A 22,614-nucleotide genomic window follows, 5' to 3' on the forward strand; every position below is an offset into this window, starting at 1 on the left:
TAAGATACTTTTCTTAATGAGACCAGAGATTGTTTGGTACTTTTAAACTTTGAGAAATATTCCCTCCTCAATAAAATTTTAAAACGGCAGTACCGCTAGAATATAGGTTTTAAGGACCATTTCTGTTAATGTTTGTTCCCTGAAGTGGCCCTGGTAGCTGGTACCTAAAGATAGTAAATGTTCAATGAAAAAAAAATGAATTAATTTGTAGTGACTCATTGTTAATTTTTTAGGAGTACATGTTTCTAGGAGTGGGATTAATGGATCTTTGTGTGCCTTTCTGTTTTCACTGTTGCCTCTATCTTGATTACATTAAATCTAGCCAAGCTTTTGGAGTTGGGATTATTTTTAGTTTCATGATTTTTGTAGCAAATTTGGAGATGGCAGCCATTTTCAGCATCTTTTTTACTTGTATACCTGGATGCTTCTCCACTAACCTTTTGAAATATGAAGTTCCTTGAGAGAATTAAGCCCAAATACTCCCAAGTAACTTTTCATATGTAAGAATTCTATAATCTAAATTGGTACTGTGTATTATACTTGGGAAGATAGAGAAAATTGTTACGTAAAAATGGATACATATATTATATAAAATGGATATACAGTATACATTTTTTTATATGTAGCTTAGAGGTTACCCCGTTGAATGGATAGTTCAGTGTCTGGTTTGGTGGGTTTTCCTTTCTGTTCAGCATGCTGGGGGCATGTATAGCCTCCTTTCCTCCCAGCAGGCAATTTCTCATTAAAGCCAGGGAGATTTTATGAGCAAATGTTAGCATTGGAGGAAGGAAAAAAAAAGTAATTAAAAAATTAAGATAAATAATTTTTTAAAAAGCCAGGGAGATTTTATCTATGTTTTTATCTATATCAATAGTTTTTTTTGTTTATTTGTGTTGGGTTTTTTTTGAGATAGTCTCACTCTTGCCAGGTCTAGAGTTGCCGTGGCCTCAGTCCAGCTCACAGCAACCTCAAACTCCTGGGCTCAAGCAGTCCTGCCTCAGCCTCCTGAGTAGCTGGGACTACAGGCAAAGGTCACCATGCCCAGCTAATTTTTTCTGTGTATTTTTTTTTTTTTTTTTTTGAGACAGAGTCTCGCTTTGTTGTCCAGGCTAGAGTGAGTGCCGTGGCGTCAGCCTAGCTCACAGCAACCTCAAACTCCTGGGCTCAAGCAATCCTCCTGCCTCAGCCTCCCACGTAGCTGGGACTACAGGCATGTGCCACCATGCCCGGCTAATTTTTTATATATATATATCAGTTGGCCAATTAATTTCTTTCTATTTATAGTAGAGACGGGGGTCTCGCTCTTGCTCAGGCTGGTTTTTTTTGAACTCCTGACCTTGAGCAATCCGCCCGCCTCGGCCTCCCAAGAGCTAGGATTACAGGCGTGAGCCACAGCGCCCGGCCCATTGCTTACTTTTTAAAAAGTATAAGAACTACTGTTTGTAAAGGTACAATTTAGAAACCAAGATAAAGACATACTTTCTTGAATTTCAGAAAGATTTGAAAGGAAGAGAAGTTGCAGCTTTTAAATTGTACTATCTGTTAAATAAATGTGTTTTAAGGTTCAGAATGGTAGGGATTCTACATAAACTATTTATACTATATGTTTTATTACATAGAAAAATGTATACATAAGAAGTTTTTACATTATCCACCAGAACTAATTTGTCATGATTTACTTGAGCATTGGAAGAGTAACAAATACCAGACACTGGTATCTTTTTGATTTGAGGTTCATCAGTATTTTCCAAGGGGGTGAAGGAGAAATAAATCTTATGAATGTTGCACTTCAAATCCTGTTAAGATTAGGGATTGGGATGGGAAATGGCAGCACACTTAAAAGTTAAGAGAATCAAATAAAACCATTTTCACTTAAAAAAGAAAGAAGATGGTATCAGTCTCCGTGTTCTGATAGGACGGAGCCTCATCACATACATAAAGATGGATAATTTTTGGTTTTAAACAATCCATGGAAGGTTGTTATTTTCTTTCTTAGTTCCTTTGATCCTCTTTAATTATATGCAGTGTTTCACTGGCTAGTTTTATCATCATCACCATCTGATAATATTAAATGTTCTAGCTGTATTGTAGGGTATAATGTAAAAAGGATTATAGTCAATGCAGTCTATAAAAAGATGGTATTAATACTTATATATTTACAACATACTATGCAAATCAATTGAAGTGTCTGGAAATAGTATTTCCAGAGGAACTGAGTTGATTCTATTTATTGCCTTCATATACGAAAATTATACATACAGGGTAAGTGTAAGCTATCCACATTCATCTAGCTAATGAAATGGTTTGGGACAGAATTTGGAGTTTTGTATTTTTTGGGAGAATGAGTGAAACTCATTTGAATAGAAGTACTGTGTAAGAAGATGGCATTATTTAACTAATAAGAACAGATACTACACTTGATCTTAGCCAAAAGGCCGAGAAGCTATAGAAGATGGCATTATTGATGGCTAAGAATGGTTAGCATGACTGGGAATGTGGAAAACAAATAAATTGGTATTAGAGAATTTGATAGTGGGGATTCTAATTGTGGATTTCAAAATAGAGAAAGGTCACTTGGAATTAACAATGTCCAAGAGGATTATGTTGCCAATAATCTCCAAGGGAGGATTTTTTTCCCCCCTTAAAATTGATAGTTTACCACTACTGAAATAGAATGGTGAGGAGGAAGTTGAATTTCTCTAAGGATGTATTCAGGGGCTTGTCTCCGAATAATAACATACATCCTGCTGTGAGAGCCCTTTAAGTTGACTGATACTCTGCAGTCACAATGGTTCAAAATGAGAGTAGATGAAGCTTATCAAGGAATATTGTTTTTAGCACTTATTCACCTGAATCCTATTTTTTTCCTTCTAGTTTTTTGGCTTCGTGAGGAACCTTATCATCAAACGCAATGGCTAGCAATGTCACCAACAAGACAGATCCTCGCTCCATGAACTCCCGTGTATTCATTGGGAATCTCAACACTCTTGTGGTCAAGAAGTCTGATGTGGAGGCAATCTTCTCGAAATATGGCAAAATTGTGGGTTGCTCTGTTCATAAGGGCTTTGCCTTCGTTCAGTATGTTAATGAGCGAAATGCCCGGGCTGCTGTAGCAGGAGAGGATGGCAGAATGATTGCTGGCCAAGTTTTAGGTAAGATCTATGTTGAGTGAATTATTTTATTGATGTTATAATTCAGGCCTGAGTTTTTCTGTTTGTGTTTCTCTTTCGGTTTCTCCCCTCCCCCCTTGTACAATCATTTTCTCTGTATCTCTCCCTTTCTATAAAGCTAACAGTGTGAGACATTCTGAATGCTGTGAATTCAGCCTAATAAAAATATTAGGCTTATGGGTATAATGGGCTAGATAGAGGATATTTTTGTTTCACATTGTGTGAAAGAGCCTGGACAAATCTCAGTTGGCAGACATGAGTAAGATAGGGGAGGTGGGAATGATATTTGATAATCATAGAAATGTATGGCTGCATGTTGCCCACAGTAGACTAGGGAGAGAAAATATGACTTAGTTATGTGTTGGGCCCTGGAGTCAGGTTGGCTGTTCTGCATTGCGGTTTCACTCCAGTGTGTGTTGGGCAGGCTGCATAGTTCATTGAATCTTAAATTTTCTCATCTTTTAAAATGAAGATAATGATTACCTCAGACTATTTATTATCCATTCTCACTTGAGGTGCTAGTAGTCCAGGATTGTCAAGATAGTATACATAGAGAGGATTAATTAAGGTGAGTGACAAGAAGCTTCCAGTGTAAGTACAACATACTATATTCAATAAAGGTACACAGAGTAGTTATAATTGAGAATACATAAGAGATTTTTATATCCACTTGTCCTATACCCAAAGTACAGGAAAATCCAGAATGTATAAAACTTTGATATATTACATGACTGGCAGCAGTGAACTAAAACAAGTTTTGTGAAAGGTCTTAAAATGAACTCGTGATTTATTAGAAACTTTATTTTTTAACTGTCATCGAAATTTTCTAACAGTGGAGAGAAGAATGTAATACACTTTTGTACACCTCATCCATCTCTGTGTGTATAAGACAACAGTATTTATGTAGCACATCAGGACTTAAACAGTGCAAACCACAGTACCATTATTATACCTAACAATTCACAATAATTTCTCAGTACCACCTATTATATATTTATATTTCTTCATCTATTGTCTCAAGCTTAATTTTTTTGTAATCTAATTGATTGAAACCAGAATCCAATCTGTGTCCTCATACACATTTGATGTCTTTTTTTTCACTTCTCATTTTCTGCCTGCTGTGTGCCACAGTTTGAAAATAAGCATACCTGTATTTTTACCAAAATCAAGATTACTAAATTCAGTTACATATTTGAGGTTTAGTATATATTCGACAGTGGATGGTGGCTGAAAAGTATGGTAGTTTAGAGTAATAGGAAGTACTTTGATAATGTTATGTGATCAACTTGGTATATAGTTTTTATCGTTTCATTTTGTTTTCACATCTTATGGATTTGTCAGAAATATAATCTTATATTTAGTTTTATAAAAGTTTATGATTTCAAAGTCTAAAGTAAAAGTAAGGTTATTAAACTTCAGATAATGTTAAAAATTAGAAATGAGGTTAGTGAACCAAGAATTCTGAAGTTATTCATTCATGTAATGATATTTACTCTGCAGATAATATACTCAGTCTGTTTTTATTTGGTTATATGTTACATATGATGGACTGCCTTTGTTTAAGGTTTATTATACTTAAAGGTGAAGGTGTAAGGTATCTACATTCATCTATCTCAAGAACAGTTTGGGGTAGAGTTTTATATATCTTAGGGGGAGTAGGCGACACTTTAACCACTTTGATAAAGCGCTCACTGGCTGTGAAACCTTGCCCACAGCCAGCACTCATAGTCCGCACAGATAGTTTGTGCTGTGCATTGGCAATGAATCCGTTTTCCTCTTGTGTGATGAGAATAGCTTTAAAGCACTGAAAGCTTGTTTTACTTTACAGGCAGCTTTACTTCTAATGTAAATCACAATAACATATACATATATGTTTTTATTACATTATTTTTAAGTGTTCACAATTGTATTTTGATAAATGAAAAATTAGAAAAGTCATATCATGGCTATCAGCTAAAGTCAATGCTTGCCTGTGTGCGCTCATCTGTGGCTATCGACTATAGTCCACGCTCGTACCAAAGTGGTTAATAAAGACAGTGTATAAGAAGATGAAATTATCCATCTAAGGAATGGTTAGCATGCTTGGGAAGGTGAAAAACTGATTTTTGGAGAGCTACATTTTTGACAAATGGGTTGTCTTGTTAGAAAAAAACAGAAGAACATGAACTCATGTTTGGTAGGCAGTGGTTGGCTGGGCACTCTGGAGTAGATGTTAAAAATTATATTGTGGCGCTCACGCCTGTAATCCTAGTACTCTTGGAGTGCTAAGGTGGGTAAATCGCTCAAGGTCATGAGTTCGAAACCAGCTTGAGCAAGAGTGAGACTCCATCTCTACTAAAAATAGAAAAAAATTATTTAGCCAAATAAATATATATAGAAAAACTTAGCATGGTGATGCATGCCTGTAGTCCCAGCTACTCGGGAGGCTGAGGCAGCAGGATTGCTTGAGCCCAGGAGTTTGAGGTTGCTGTGAGCTGGGCTGATGCCATGGCACTCTAGCCTCGGCGGCAGAGTGAGAGACTCTGTCTCAAAAAAAAAAAAAATTGTATTTTCCTTTGCTCTTGTATTTCTTTTTCCTTTTTTGGTGCATATGTAAAGGTTGTTCACTTAAACAGTTCATCATTCGCTTTTACTAAGATAGTTTATGCAATTATACAGCTGATCTTATTATTCATGAGGAAAATACAGATTTGCCTTTGAGGATGCCGCACTTGAACCACATTCATTCATAAATTGCTGTATATTTTTCTTTCTGTGAACTTTTTCACTCATCCCAATATATTTGCCTATGGTAATTTAATATGCATAGAACCATTCCTGGAAAGGTGACCATTATTAGTCTTTGATACTTTTTTCTTTGATAGTAACTGGGTGAGCAGTAGGTGCCCTGAGTTACCATGGTTGTGCGGAAGTGGGAGCTGAGGGTGGAGAACTTACTGTTATGTCTGGTGAACACTTTTGGTACACAACAGTATGAAGTGTAGAAAGAAATGGAAGAATAAGTCCTAGTCTTATAAAAATTGAGAAGGAAAGATGAAATATATTGTTACACATTTTTTTTATTTATATGGTTATGCACAGTTGTAGTTGGAGATTTTATCCCCAAACAGTGCTGTCATTAAATTTTTGGTTTTTGTTTTTTCAGATATTAATCTGGCTGCAGAGCCAAAAGTGAATCGAGGAAAAGCAGGTGTGAAACGATCTGCAGCGGAGATGTACGGGTCAGTACCAGAACACCCTTCTCCGTCCCCTCTACTCAGGTCCGGAACTTTATTATTTATAACTGCATTGTGTCCATCAGTGGGCATCTTCTCTATCTGTTTTCTGGATGTGGGGGAGGGGGTAAATGTATGCTTTATCTGTGTCAAAGTAGTGCTTTATTAATTTCATGTTAATATGCCTCCCTTTCACCCTGTTTACTAGGGAATTATTAGAATCCCCGAGCTTTTTGCTATTACAGAGTAGTTTGATATTTATAGCATAAATTGAAATACTTCTAAAGGAGTTGTTTAGCTTCTGAGAAGCTGGGGAGTAAGAATGGGAAGGAGGGTGGTGTAAGAATGTTTAGTTTATCATTGTATTTCCACTGTTCTTATTTTAGCTGTGTTGTATGTTGAAATTTTATTGAACTTTCACCTGAATTTGTAATTTGGCCACTGTGTGTCTAGTGATCTAAAGGTGATTATAATTAAGTGATTGATTGTTTAAATGATTGGGGATTGTTCCATGCTAATCTTGTTGATCTGTTTGTTGTGGTTTATTTGGCATGGTTTTTTTCTCCCATCTACTGTTGTGAATTAACAACAGCTGCTCCAAATTAATCCTCTTTGGTATTTATTTTTCAGCTCCTCTTTTGACTTGGACTATGACTTTCAACGGGATTATTATGACAGGTATGTTAAAGGTGTTTTACTTTGTCTATATTAGCAAAAAGCTTAGTAAGAACCATTTTTATTTTTTGTTTTTTCAGCTGTTATGAACAGCAAACATGTAGCTCCTTCTAAATTATCAAGTATAGATGACATTTCTATTGATCATAGAATTCAGAGAATCAGTTCATACATTGTCAGGACATATGGGGACATGTCCATTATTTTCTAGGGTACTAGTTTTCACTCTCTTGAGAGCAGTCAGTTTTTGGGTTTGTATGGCAAATAAAAGTAAGGACTAGCTGGTTTACCTAATGGTGAAATGGGACTTGTTAGCTGAACTGTGTTCTTGTCATCATTTTTCTGTTAAGTACAATCATATGCTGTATATCGACGTTTCTGTTGATGACAGTTGCCATATACAATGGTGATTCCATAAGATTATACTATATTTTTACTGCATGTTTTCTCTGTTTTGGTTTGTTTTACATGTATGATTACTTACCATTGTGTAATAATTGCCTACGGTATTTAGTACAGTAATATGCCTTACAGGTTTGTAGCCTTGGAGAAATAGGGTGCACCATAAGGCCTAAGTGTATCATAGGCTATACCATCTAGGTCTAAATAGACTCTGATTGCACAGTGATGAAAGTGCCTAGAGATACATTTCTCATAATGGATCCGGATTGTTAAGGAACCCGCGACTTTGCTTGCCTATTAGCTTGGCATGGAATTGGATCACAGCTACACTATAAAAAAATGATACCTAACTTTAAAAATTCTATAGTATTTGGACATACCAGCAAATATAAAATAGAATACAGTATTTAGTCTGTGACGCATTAACAATACAAAATGCTTTAGGAGTTAATGTTTTTAAGTGTTCTATAGATTTGTGAGGGGTGGTGATACAGTTCTAAAAAGTAAAGAAGTTGTGGAATATTGTGTTTGTGCGTTGACTGAGATACGAACCCTTTATTATTTCTTGTGCATTCAGAACAGCATTAAGTCTTTTTGGGGGCAGTCATGAGAAAGATGTGTGAATAGGGCTGGGTTACAGATGTCTTGAATGATGGATTTTGAACTGATGTAGCAGTTACTAGGGAATGGAATGATACTCTAAAAAATGTTAAGTCACATCAACAGTCTTAAAACATTAGTCTTAATTAGCATTAAGGAAATGTTAGATTTACTTGTTTAACCACTTAAATTATACAGTATATGGAGCAAACTGTATGTATAGAATGCACTAAAAAGTATAAATTTTTAAAATTACAAAAAAGTATACAGTATATGGCATAGTATCACTTTACTTATATATGAAGCATACTGCTTATCTTAGAATGCAACTGTTTCAATTGTCGTTTTTATGCTATAGTTATAACAGTTCAGTCTCTGCTTTTAAAATAAAAGTAATAAATTCCTTAATTAGGGAATGTTTCACAGAAGAGAAATATTGAACTGAGTTCATCAATCATGCAAGGGAGTTATGTCAAGGAGTTAGTGTGCCAGTAAACATCATGAGCAGACCTCAAAATGTACACATAGATATTTGAGAAATATCGTGTAGACTGTGGTAGCTAGTTATTTATTAAAAGGCTAGAAGAATAGGCTAGAAAAAACAGGATCTACATTGTGTAAAGGGCCTGGAATGCCACATTAAGATTGTGGTTTGAATCTCCTTAATGCATCATCAAAATGGTTGTTTCATTTGGCCTTAGATTTTTTTCAGATTTTTATAGTTATTTGTATTTGAACATAATATTTTGAAAACTAATAATTTTGGTACGAAAATGAAGGCAGAACTTCCAGGTAAGAATAGATCTGAGAAACTCGATCACTGGTTGAGTTACTAGAAGGTACTAAAACCCAGTGAGTTTGTCTGAAGCAGCTGCCCTTTACCCTTTTTGCACACAGGAATCACTTGACCACATTTAAAAAAGACCTGTTTTTATAACTACCTTGTAGGGATTCTGAAACTGGTCTTAGTGTAGACTCTTGCCTACTGGTATATTTTCAGTATTTCCCAAGGCATTCTTGTGTCCACTCTGGGTTGAATATTATTGATGTAAACCATGAAAAAGTGGTTTTATTTCTGTGATTTCTTATCCTATTTCTTTGTTATGGTTCCTTTCAGATGAATTTAGTATACATAATTTTTTGGTATAATTTCTGGGTTGTCATGGACTTCATAGAACTTCAGTTACGAACTTACAGAAAATTTTAGTAATGTGTAGTATCTACCTTCTTAATGAGAATAACCTTCATTAAAAAGTTTTACTTTTAGTCTTGGTGAATCAGATAAACTATATAATCTCTTACTGTAAGTAAGTTTGAAAAGAAATTGTTTTAAGTGAGGAATTCGGAAACATTGGTTGAAAAAGTGAGATGTATACTGCAGGGAATAGGTAAAGAAATTGCATGTTTGCAGACGTATCTTCAGATTTCTTACCACTGCTATTTGATCCTAAAATTTGATGGCCTCACTCAAGAGTATACTTTTAGTTGTTCTCTGATGTATTGATGTATTGCTTTGCATTATAAAGTGTCTAAAAAGTAATGTCTTTCTAGCCGGGCGCGGTGGCTCACGCCTGTAATCCCAGCACTTTGGGAGGCTGAGGCGGGCGGATCGCTCGAGGTCAGGAGTTCGAAACCACCCTGAGCAAGAGTGAGACCCCCCCCCCCCCCCGTCTCTACTATAAAAATAGAAAGAAATTAATTGGCCATCTGATATATATAGAAAAAATTAGCCGGGCATGGTGGCGCATGCCTGTAGTCCCAGCTACTGGGGAGGCTGAGGCAGGAGGATTGCTTGAGCCCAGGAGTTTGAGGTTGCTGTGAGCAAGGCTGATGCCAGGGCACTCACTCTAGCCTGGGCAATTAAGCGAGACTCTGTCTCAAAAAAAAAAAAAAAAAAGTAATGTCTTTCTTATATTCTAACCTCGGCCAATAAAGATTCTTGATGACTAGTGGAGCAACCACGTAGTAGTAGCTGATGAAGAGCTTATTTAATTAGAGTACGATGTCTTTGTTGGGAAAGTGAATAGTTAAGAATTTTAGATGACCACTTTTTAGAAACTTAAAATACCTCAAGTTGGGTAGAGAATTCATTTTATATGTTGTATGATAAATGTCTATGAAGCAGAAAGGAGAAGAGTACATTAGGGATGAAAGTGGAAGACCCAGTAGTTTTTTTTGCTGGTGTGAGAAATGCTGGGTCAGGGAGGATCTGGGAAATATTAGGTTGGATAGAACCTGATAAAGAGTGGAAAAACTACTTAGGGAAAATAGTATTGTATCCTCTCAAAACTCATTGGAAAGAGTCTTTAACATAAGGTTCAGATATTTATCTCAATTAGTAACCCTAGGGATCCTGCATCTACTATGTTAGATTCTTTAATTTAAAAAAAAAAAAGGTGGGAAACTGGCTCTGAGATGTGTTTGAAAACAATGGGCCCCACTTTTGTAAGTGGGGGCTGATTCAATGTCCATTATATCTGAATATCCTTTACCAGGCATCCTCAAACTACGACCCTTGGGCCGCATGCAGGTGCCCGTTATTTTTTTACTTCAAAATAAGATATGTGCAGTGTGCATATAGGAATTTGTTCATAGTTTTTTTTAAACTATAGTCCGGCCCTCCAACTGTCTGAGGGACAGTGAACTGGCCTCCTGTTTAAAAATTTTGAGGACCCCTGCTTTAACCATACCCTTAAAAGCCATGAAATTATATAAGTATTGTATAATGCCATTTGATCATTAAATCCATTTCTTTTATTATCTAGCTTTCTAGGGTCTGAAATTCAGTATATTGTTGGTTTATGGTAAGAAGATAGGTGCTATGTAGCAGAAAAAAGAACAATTCAGGAATCCAAAGCCTTGTCACTTAGCCAAACAGGTTGTAAGCAGCCATTAAATAATACAATGCTGGCCGGGCTCGGTGGCTCACGCCTGTAATCCTAGCTCTCTGGGAGGCCGAGGCGGGCGGATTGCTCAAGGTCAGGAGTTCAAAACCAGCCTGAGCAAGAGCGAGACCCCGACTCTACTATAAATAGAAAGAAATTAATTGGCCAACTGATATGTATATAAAAAAAAAATTAAACGGGCATGGTGGCGCATGCCTGTAGTCCCAGCTACTCGGGAGGCTGAGGCAGAAGGATCGCTCGAGCCCAGGAGTTTGAGGTTGCTGTGAGCTAGGCTGACGCCATGGCACTCACTCTAGCCTGGACAACAAAGCGAGACTCTGTCTCAAAAAAAAAAATAAAATAAAATAATACAATGCTTAGAATGGTAATAATAATGCCTACTTAACAGAGTTGCTATGGAGACTAAAATATGAAAGATACAAATTTGCGTTGTAAATGATGCCAAAATATTAAAAGTATTTATCAAGGGTTCCCAATCATTTTAGAGCATGAGAATTTTTATTAAAATCTGTGCAAATTGGCCGAGTGGTGGCTCACCCCTCTAATCCTAGCATTCAGGGAGGCCGATGCGGGAGAATCGCTCAAGGTCAGGAGTTTGAAACCAGCCTGAGCAAGAGCAAGACCCCGTCTCTACTAAAAATAGAAATTAATTGGCCATCTAAAAATATATATAGAAAAAAATTAACCGGGCATGGTAGCGCATGCCTGTAGTCCCAGCTACTTGGGAGGCTGAGGCAAGAGGGTTGCTTGAGTCTGCGAGTTTGAGGTTGCTGTGAACTAGGCTTATGCCACAGCACTTCAGCCTGGGCAACAGAGTGAGATTCTGTCTTAAAAAAACAAAACAAAACAAAACAAAAACCTCTGTAAATTGCTTGCATGCTAAAGATACTGAAATTTACACTTCTAAATTAGTATTTTAACCTTGTTATTACTGATGTACATTGTTACTACTGCATATTTTGTCTACGCCAATACCAAAATGAAAGGGAATCATGAAAACCTCCCACTACCCCTCCCAAGTAAACATCTCTAGTATACCTAGGATTTTTTAAGTCTTACAAGTCTTCCAAACTAATACCTAGTAAAATGAGGAAAGGTTTGTGTTTGTTTCCTAGATTTTATTTTGAATCTCCCATGTATTTGTCACCTAACCTCAACCATCAACTCCCTGATCATCTTATCTGTTCCTTTCTCTCCAGTTATCTTTTGAATCATTTGTCTGAGTAATTTATCACTAATACTTTGGTATATATCTTTAGAAGATAAAGGCTGCTTTTATAAACATAGATTACTATTTATACATAAAGCAATATAATTCCTGAATCCAACATCTGGTCACTTTTCCATGGATTTGATTTTGTAGATTGTATTTTATGTTGTTTATCATGTTCTCCTACTCTGTATTTCCTGTGAATTGGTACAGGTTGAACACCCTAAATCCAAAATCTGGAATGCGCCAAAGTCTGAAACTTTAAATACCAACATGACACTCAAAGGAAATTCTCATTGGAGCTTGAGTTGTGTGAAGGAGAAACAAGGGTGATTTGTATTTTTATTTGAATGCCTGTTGATGTTAGTGATCTAGTCCCAAAGATTATACTTCAAATTTAATTGTACTTGTTAATATTTTGGTATTACCTATTTCAGTGGGCAGAGCTTGCATTTTAGTAGTGAAAAATCCAAGTGATTTTTATTAGTTTGTAAGTTAACCCTTTTCACTAAATTACATAAATTACAATAGTCTTCACATTTGTTCTTAAGGCTATTCTTGATTTATAGGTATTAGAAGTTCTTTGAATTTAAGATAAATTGCCAATGTATGTGAAGTTACCATTTTAGATTTATTAATCTTGTGGCACTATCAACTCTTTCAAATGTATTGTCAACTCTACCATATGCAGTTTACCATTACCCAAATTCATTAGCCAACATCTTTTTTTCAGGTACTTATACATGTCTGAAGTAGCTTTTAGCTTTAGGAAGTGTATTCCTGGGAGCTGTATAAATCTAGAGTAGTTGTGTAAGTCACTCTTTTGTGAAAAACGTTTGTGGATGTCGAAAATCTGATACCAATAAGCTCCAGACAAGGATAGGTGGGTCCTCTTCAGAGTCTTGTTGCTTCTATGAAAATTCTTGCTAGAATAGTTCTTGGTGGAAGATAATATACTCTTTTTTTTTTTTTTTTTTGAGACAGAGTCTCCATTGCCCTGGCTAGAGTGCCATAGGGTCAGCCTGGCTCACAGCAACCTCAAACTCCTGGGCTCAAGCAATCCTCCTGCCTCAGCCTCCTGAGTAGCTGGAACTACAGGCATGCGCCACCATGCCTGGCTAATTTTTTCTATATATTTTTAGTTGGGCAATTAATTTCTTTCTATTTTTTTAGTAGAGACAGGGTCTCATTCTTGCTCAGGCTGGTTTTGAACTCCTGACCTTGAGCCATCCTCCTGCCTCAGCCTCCCAGAATGCTAGGATTACAGGTGTGAGCCACCGCGCCCAGCTAATTATTTCTATTTTTGGTTACTGACATCTTAACTGAAAAAGGATATATTATTCAGTATGGCCAGCCAAGTAATTCTCACTCTTATTTGGGAGAATTTGTGATCACAGGAAATGTCATAAAAGGTTAAATTAGTCAAGTTTGATAATAGGCTGTAGTATAACTTAGACATGGTAAACACCTGATAAGCACAAGACTGGGTCCACAAAGAGCCTAGATTTTTAGTTCAATGATCTTTGAGGACTTCGTAATAAATAAATAACATCACATGTTACATGTGGCACATGAATAATGCTGTAAACGGTGTATACGTGAGTAGATTGTAAAATTGTTTTATTACAGGTTTTCAGAATATTATTACCTCATATCTAAATATTTTAAGTGAATATGCCAGTGCATTAAGAATAGAAAGAGAAATGAAATAATAAATTATGAAATCACAGGTCAGAGTAGATACTTGTATGATGAGCTATGTATTATACAGTGAAGAAAGTACTGTGAAATTAAGAAGGGCTATTGTGCGTTATGTATTACATACTATTATTTCATAAATTGTGTTGCCCCAGAGGCTATGATGTCCCTTGTTAAGAATTTTAGAGCCTCAGATGGTTTCATTAAGGATTATATTTCAACTTGCCTTTGAGATTAAGTAGGAGGGTTTAAGGTAGACTAGATGAAGGGCAGAGCTCAGATAAAGAATTATGAAGATTTTTGGTGTGTTTGAGGGACAGCGAGCTGTAACTGGAAAGAACTTTGGTTCTTAAAGGGCTTTCTATAGTATGTTACATGTCCTATAGATAGTAATATCTTAGAAACAACCTCATGGCTAGAATAGTGAGACTGGAGGGGAAAAAAAGATGTGTTAAATGGTTAATATTGTAAATATTGGAATGGAGAGAAGGTATGGAGGAAGTCTGAAGTCTTGATGTGATTGTGCTAAAGGTAAGAAAGTGGGTGCTTCTAGGGAGACATAGTCAAAAGAGAGATTTTGTCTCTTAAGACTACCTGAAGGGAGGTTGCAGGGTTTGAGGAGTTGTCTGAAGAGTTTTGGGATACATGCAGTTTTGCTGCTGATAGTTACCCTGTAGAAATTTTCCAGAAAGGTATCCTGGTAGTTTAGATGAAACAGTTGAAATGGAAGACAGGTGAAAAGGGTAATCCATCACATTTCCTATACTGTCATTTGAGCCCCTACTTTGTTCTAGGCAGACCAAGTTTTAGACTTAGGATTAACAAGTCAAAAAACAATATAGGTTGAAGAAGAACCTCCAGCTCATTTATATTAGAGAAGCTGACACCTTGCCTTTCTTTTCCATTTTTCTGATACTCCTGAGTAGCACTGTATCTGAGAGTTGGCCTTTGTATATATGTGTGAAGGGAGAGCACTGAAATATTTAGGTTTTGAACTTTTAGAAAATTGAAGGAGCCTCTCTGCATGGAAGGGCCTATAAAAACTAGAGGATTCTGGGGTACTTGGAAAAGCTAATAAATGACACTATGTGTCATTTTAAGTGGGGGGGGGGATACTTTGTGTTTAGGGGAAATTTTTGCATTTGCTTGTAGCTCCAGTGTTAAGAACAGTACACATAGATTCCAGATGGTGCTGTAGATCAGTATATATACTTTTAACATAAACCTGATAATGTTGAACTTAAATTTTTTACAATAATATCAATAATATTTCTTTATTGCACGTAGCATGTTTAGGCTAATTGCCTATTTTTATTGTGTCCTGGACTTGTTGAGTAGGTGGAAGATACTTCTTTAAAGGAGTAGCATTTGGGTCTGGATAAGAGAATCTGGCATAGAACTCAGAATTGAGTGATGTTTTGCCTTTTTTTTTTTTCTTTTTTCTTAATCCCAAAGTAGCCTCAAGTGTTTTAGGAATCTACTTCAGGGCATTCTATATTCAGGTAGACTTATTCTATATTCAGGTAGACTTTGTCAATCCCCTTGATGTTACTCCCCTCCTTAACTTAGTTTTATTGAGATACAATTAACAAACCATAAAATTCATCCGTTTAAAGTGTGGAGTTCAGTTCAGTGCATTCAAAGTTTCCCAGTCATGACCATGATCTAATTTTAGAACATTCTATCATCCTAAAAACAAATTCCCTTACTAACAGTTGTTCCCCATTCTTCCCATACCCCCAGGCCCTGAGCAACTACTAATCTACTTTTTTTTTTTTTTTTTTGAGACTCACTCTGTTGCCACAGCAACCTCAAACTGCTGGGCTCAAGCAATCCTTCTGTCTCAGCCTCCTGGGTAGCTGGGACATGCAAACGCCACCATGCCTGGCTAATTTTTTCTATTTTTAATTGTTTTGATTATTTTTATTTATAGTAGAGATGGATCTCATTCTTGCTCAGAGCTGGTCCCCAACTCCTGAGCTCAAGCAATCCTCCCGCCTTGGCCTCCCAGAGTGCTAGGATTATAGGAGTGAGCCACCACATCAGGCCTAATCTACTTTCTGTGTCTAGATTTACCTATTCTTGGTGGTCATATAAATGAAATCTTAAAATATGTGTCTTTTGTGACTGGCTTTATTCACTTAATGTTTTTTGATTCATTTGTATTTTATCATGTATCATCAGTCCTTCATTCATTTCATTACAGATTTATATTACACTTTGACACCTTCCAAAATGTTTTATCCACACATTCCATCATTTAATGGGTTTGTTAATCATTTAATGGATTTAATAGTTTTCACATCTTGAACAATGCTGCTATGAACATCGATACACGAGTTTTTGTGGGGGATTTCACTTTTGGGTATATACCTAGGAGAATTGATCAGTTGTATGGTAATCATACCCTTTTAAGGAACAGCCAAGTGGTTTTTTTAAGTGGCTGTACCATTTTTTGTTTGTTTGTTTGTTTTGTGTTTTTTTGGCTGTACCATTTTAAATTCCTATTGGCAATATATGACAGTATTGATTTGTCCACGTTCTCCCCAATGTTTATTATCTGTCTTTTTTATTCTAGCCATTCTAGTCTAGGGGGTGCATAGTGGTATTTCATTGTGGTTTTGATTTACATTTAATAACAGAATATTTTTTTCATGTGCTTATTGGACATTTATTTTTTCCAGAAATATATTCAGATCTTTTGCTCATTTTTGTATTTGGTTTTATTCTTGTTATCATTTAATTGTAGGACTGTTTATATATTCTGGATACAGTGTCTGATATTGACACTTTGGGAGTATTTTTACTGTTTTGAGTTTCTCAAAATTTCACCATTCTGCCTTGTGATCATAGAAGACATGGAACTGTCCATATACTAAGGGTATTTCGGGGTTTGTAAGGCTTATGGTTTGTTACATACTGAATAAATTGTAGAATACTGGGCTCTTTGGGGGAATTGATTGTATTTAAGCAATAGGTGGATGTGATGTATCCACTTTCTGTGATGTGAATATTCTATATCCGCAGTGTTAAGTGAGATAGCCACATGTGGCTAATGACTATTGGATTGTACATGCAGGTCCAGAATGCTGCAAAGTTAATCTTATGACTAACTTTGGGAGAAATGAGTCTTAAGTTTTGTACAGTAGAAGAAATGTAAGACTAAAGCCTGCTTTTCAAGTAGGAATTAAAAGAACTTGAGAACAATATTTTAGAAACAAAGCTTACAAGGAATATATTATTGAAAGATTATTTAAAAACTGATTATTTTGCAGCAAAAGAAAAAATACTTTTGATAAATAGGATAAGATTACACATTTTTTTTTTTTTTTTTTTTGAGACAGAGTCTCGCTTTGTTGTCCAGGCTAGAGTGAGTGCCGTGGCGTCAGCCTAGCTCACAGCAACCTCAAACTCCTGAGCTCGAGTGATCCTTCTGCCTCAGCCTCCCGAGTAGCTGGGACTACAGGCATGCGCCACCATGCCCGGCTAATTTTTTTTTTTTTTATATATATATCAGTTGGCCAATTAATTTCTTTCTATTTATAGTAGAGACGGGGTCTCGCTCTTGCTCAGGCTGGTTTTGAACTCCTGACCTTGAGCAATCCGCCCGCCTCGGCCTCCCAAGAGCTAGGATTACAGGCGTGAGCCACAGCGCCCGGCCAAGATTACACATTGATACTCTCCTAAGACCTTGTAATCCTAGGAGCAAGAAAAGGCCCACAAAGTAGAATTTGACTTGTTTAGGCAGCAGAACTTATTTTCCAGTAACCATATAGTCATTTATAGTCCAGTAACCATATAGACTACCATATAGTCATAAATGTGCTATTACTGTGAGATTAATAGAGTTCAGTAAGAAAGGACAGATTTGTAGGATACAAAAAATAGGAGAAATTCATCTGTAGAAAATTTTTTTTTGAAACAGAGTCTCACTCTGTTGCCCGGGCTGGAGTACTGTGGCGTCAGCCTAGCTCACAGCAACCTCAAACTCCTGGGTTCAAGCGATCCTCCTGCCTCAGCCTCCAGAGTAGCTGGGACTATAGGCATGCACCACCATGCCTGCCTACGTTTTTCTATATATATTAGTTGGCCAATAATTTATTTATAGTAGAGATGTGGGCCCGCTCTTGCTCAGTCTGGTTTTGAATTCCTGACTTCGAGCAATCTGCCCGCCTCGGCCTCCCAGAGTGCTAGAATTATAGGAGTGAGCCACTGTGCCTGGCCCTGTTACATATTCTTGAGATTTATAGTAAATTCTTTTCTAGAGGTCATTTATTTAACTTGTGACCTTCTTAAGGCATTGTTGTGTTCAGCTGGGATACTATAGTCAAAAAACAGATGACCTCAGAGAAGAGGGGATGGATTGAACATATCCTGTAGAGCATGTTAAGGCCCTGTTTGTAGTTTTTACCTGAATGAGATGGGAAGTCATTTGAGGATTTTAATCAAAGGATGAGAAGTCTTAGTCATATTTTAACAAGATCTTTCTGGTTGAGAATAGATGATAGTGCTGATACAGCTATCCAGGCAAGCAGTCATTTGGGACATAGGAGCTAGGATGAGGGGTGAACATCACTTGAGTTGTGGACATGTGAAATTTAAGCTGTTTATTGGATATACCTGCATGTTAGTGATGTTAAGTAGATAGTTAATATGGGTCTAGGAGTCATCTGCATACAGAGTCTAAAATCATGACACTGGGTACTGCAGCTTATTAAAGACTGGGGAAATGAGGAAGAATGAACAAAGATTGAGAAGGCCACAAAGAAAAAAATTAGGAAAACCATAATTATGAAGTTTCCTTAGAGCTATGTGAATGTGTCAAGAGTAGAGGGATGAACTCTGTCAGATGCTGTTGATAGCTCAAGGAATAGGGGGATCTAGAAATGTTTCTTTGATTTAGCAATGGTGGAGATCATTAGTGACTTTGACAAAGGTAGGTTGTGGTGAGGGCCAAAACTTTGCAAGGAGATTTATGAGTGAATAGGAGAGTAAAAATTGGAGACAGCATAGAAACGTACAGTAAAACTAATTCTTGGTGTATAATTTCTACATCAAATTTGGTGTAAGCGTACTCTTACAATCTTGCCTGATAAATGCGAGTATGGATATGAGTTTGTATGTTTTTAATGTGTGGTCTATAAACCACATTCTTAAATAGTTTTGCAATTTTACCTTTTTTTAAATAAAAATTTTATGATATTGACAGTTTGATATTATCTTTAGAAGAGATCGAAAGTGACAAGGGGGAGTGTGTGTTTTGAAAACATCATGACAAATGAGTTACGTTAAGATTATTTGGAAATTGAGGAGTCTAGAGAATAGAGAAGCTTATCACCTGGATAGAAAGCTTATGTTTAGAAGCAAAGCCAGGGTTTTTTATTTTGTTTTTTCTTAATTTGAGTCTATTCATGTTTCTGAATTTAAGATTGACCTAGGACTCAAAGCAGTTTGCATTTTATAGCCCAGATATTTTTTTTACCTTAGAAGGTTTTTAAATGTATTTATTTATATATATATATATATATATATATATATATATATATATATATATATATATATATATTTTATTTATTTATTTGAAACAGAGTCTCACTCAGTTGCCCTGAGTAGAGTGCCGTGGCATCAGCCTAGCTCGCAGTAACCTCAAACTCCTGGACTCAAGCAATCCTTCTGTCTCAGCCTCCCGAGTTGCCAGGACTACAGGCATGTGCCACCATGCCCGGCTAGTTTTTTCTATATATACTTTTAGTTGTCCAGCTAGCTTCTTTCTATTTTTAGTAGAGACGAGGTCTCACTCTTGCTCAGGCTGATCTTGATCTCTTGAGCTCAAACGATCCTCCTGCCCCTTGGCCTCCCAGAGTGCTAGGATTACAGGCGTGAGCCACCACGCCTGGCCTAGGTGTATTTTTAAATTGTCTTCCCAGTGGTGGCCTAGGTGTATTTTTAAATTGTCTTCCCATGAAGTGTTTCATTTTGTGTTAATATACCTTCTCAGTGAATTCATCAAGATAAGTTTTTTTTTTTCTTAATATGCTATTCATAGTTTAAAATATGTGAAATTGAATGCTTCTTAAAATAAGTGTGTAGGTCGGGTGCTGTTGCTTCACCCCTGTAATCCTAGCTCTCTGGTAGGCCGAGACGGGCGGGATTGCTCAAGGTCAGGAGTTCAAAACCAGTCTGAGCAAGAGGGAGACCCCGTCTCTACTATAAATAGAAAGAAATTAATTGGCCAACTAATATATATAGAAAAAAAATGCCTGTAGTCCTAGCTACTCTGGAGGCTGAGGCAGGAATATCGCTTGAGCCCAGGAGTTTGAGGTTGCTGTGAGCTAGGCTGACACTCACTCTAGCCTGGCCAACAAAGTGAGACTCTGTCTCCAAAAAAAAATAATAAATAAGTACGTATACTTATTATAGTTTATCTTTTTTTCCTATCTTGGAAAGTGGTTGTAAGTCAGCAGAGCAATTTTGTTTTATTGGATTCACCGAGCAGTTTTCAATAAAATGTATCTTAGAATTACCAAAAGTATCCCTAAATGCTAATATCAATAATTCTTTCTGATGGTAGATTGCAGAACCAGTTGTTGATTAGTGCTATTGTCTCTACATATAGGGGCAGTTGATTCCTATTCTCTCAATTGGGAATTCATGTGGTATTCCCCAATCTAGATCAATGTTCTTCGGGGCAGAGTTCTTAAACCCACAGGTGGTAATAACCTGCTTCTGTTGATTTTTTGTTTTGTTTTTTTAATTATCAGAGTTTTATTTTAAATTAAGTTTAGCTTCCCCCATGTATTAAGTGAAGCTGTACAGTTTCTAGTCGTGAGCAGGTGTGCATACTGGATTATCATTTAATCCCTTTATATATTTGAAATGAGCAGCGTTTGCAGGTGTTCCTAGTTCAGCTCCTCCCAGGCTCAAGGGAGCACGTTGTTTGTGGGTGAAGTACTTCCATGTAACATTTAGAAATCATCTCCTTTTTATTCTTCTAATTTTTATTTTTTTTAGAGGCAGTTGTCTAGGTTTGTCACCCAGGCTGGAGTGCAGTAGCGTGCTCATAGCTCACTTCAACCTCAAGCTCCTGAGCTAAGCGATCCTCTCATCTCAGCCTCCCAAGTAGCTGGGGCTACAGTTGTGTGCCACTAATTTTTTTGTAGAGAAGGGGTCTTGCTATGTTGCCGAGACTGTTCTCAGGTTCCTGAGCTCAAGTGATGCTCCTGCCTCAGCCTTCCCAGTAGCTGGGATTACAGGTGTGAGCCACTGTACCTGGCCATCATCTCTTTTAATTCAGAAATAAAGCACAAATTATAAGAATCTTGTTAATTTATTTATTTATTTATTTATTTTTAATATGGAACGCTTCACGAATTTGCGTGTCATCCTTGCGCAGGGGCCATGCTAATCTTCTCTGTATCGTTCCAATTTTAGTATATGTGCTGCCGAAGCGAGCACTAATTGATTTATTTTTAAGCACAAAATAATTCCAATTATGTTATGAAAAGCCTTTTGTTTGGGAGAGATTTTGACAGTTGTATATTTACATTTTAATAAACCTATATTAAACTTGTTACATTCCAGTATTTTAACTACTTAGCTAACAGTTTAGTACTGTATCTGTCATCAGGGGTTTATTCATTTAATTGCTAATTACTAGAGCTAGAATGTAAAAAATATTTTGGCTCTCAATTGCCATACTTATACAACTATGTCACATTGTTTTCTGTGATTTTCTCTAGATATTTCACACAGACTACATGTTACAAATTACTTTTCATTTGGGTCTTTTTCATCTTCACCTTCTTAAACTCATTTCTTTCAGTTCTCACCCCTTCATTTTTTGATTTATACCCATTTTCCTCTGTACCTCTCTAAATAACAGCATGTTTCTCAGAAATGTGCACATAGTATTTTACAATTCTACAATTGATGCTGATTAGCTCCCTTTTAATGGCATAGTCTTTCTTATTTGTGGAATATATGTGGTTTTTAAACTTTTTTTGAATAGAAACAATCCCAGAGTTTTAGCAAGCAATTTCATGGATTCACAGGTACCCTAAAGCATGAACACAGCAGCCTATAAAATCCATCCCTTTTCCAGGAGACTCAGAAGCAAGCAGAAAGAAAATTCGTTTTGAAATTTTTCCATTGTAGATAAAAAACAATGGGAGTGAATAAAAAATACTTTCTAACAACTTGAATGAAATTATTTAAACTGAATTTGGTAAAACCAATGTTGTTTGGCAAAGGGGGTAATTTTATGATTCAGGATATTTAAAATGTTTTCGAAAATAATTTGCGCAAAAGGCAGCTATTCCTTTTTTTTTTTTTGAGACAGAGTTTCACTGTGTTGCCTCAACCTCCCAAGTAGCTGGGATTATAGGCATATGCCACCATGCACGGCTAATTTTTTGTATGTATTTTTAGTTGGCCAATTAATTTTTTTCTATTTTTAGTAGAGATGAGGTCTCGCTTTTGCTCAGGCTGGTTTCAAACTCCTGACATCAAGGGATCCTTCTTCCGCCTTGCCTTGGCTTCCCAGAGTGCTAGGATTACAGGCGTGAGCCACCACGCCCAGCCCATGAAAAGAGTCTGGGATTAATCAATAGGGAATCAGCAGCTATTGCCATATCATGATTTTATTGTATAGCTTTCCATTGGGGAAATGTTAACTTTGTGGGTAGTTCTTAAAGCAATCATACTGAGCTGCTTATTCCTATCTCTCCCCCCCCTTTTTT

The 22,614-nt window shown here is 36.6% G+C and overlaps 1 protein-coding gene, 1 long non-coding RNA gene, 1 other non-coding gene and 1 pseudogene across 8 annotated transcripts in view; 2 read left to right on the top strand and 2 right to left on the bottom strand.

The window, feature by feature from the left end:
- The window catches only part of HNRNPC (heterogeneous nuclear ribonucleoprotein C), a 54,430-nt gene that overhangs the window by 26,512 nt on the left and 5,304 nt on the right, over window positions 1-22,614 (top strand). For 5 of the 6 annotated variants that reach the window (XM_012752705.3, XM_012752708.3, XM_012752706.3 and 2 more), the window contains 3 exons: window positions 2,875-3,152; window positions 6,316-6,430; window positions 7,016-7,063. In XM_012752705.3, coding sequence (XP_012608159.1) covers window positions 2,912-3,152; window positions 6,316-6,430; window positions 7,016-7,063 — 404 coding nt within the window. In that variant the 5' untranslated portion in view covers window positions 2,875-2,911. The remainder of the gene's footprint in view (window positions 1-2,874; window positions 3,153-6,315; window positions 6,431-7,015; window positions 7,064-22,614) is intronic. The other variant, XM_012752714.3, reaches the window with a different exon arrangement.
- LOC142871577 (uncharacterized) lies at window positions 2,317-2,447 on the bottom strand (annotated as a pseudogene).
- LOC142871495 (uncharacterized) lies at window positions 7,070-16,702 on the top strand. Its single transcript, XR_012919757.1, has 2 exons — window positions 7,070-9,598; window positions 9,961-16,702. It is a non-coding gene; the product is annotated as an uncharacterized LOC142871495 (long non-coding RNA).
- Window positions 21,225-21,331, bottom strand: LOC142871618 (U6 spliceosomal RNA). The gene has a single exon (XR_012919854.1). It is a non-coding gene; the product is annotated as a U6 spliceosomal RNA (small nuclear RNA).

This window comes from Microcebus murinus, chromosome 6 (genome assembly GCF_040939455.1).
Source record: "Microcebus murinus isolate Inina chromosome 6, M.murinus_Inina_mat1.0, whole genome shotgun sequence".
NCBI lineage: Eukaryota > Metazoa > Chordata > Mammalia > Primates > Cheirogaleidae > Microcebus > Microcebus murinus.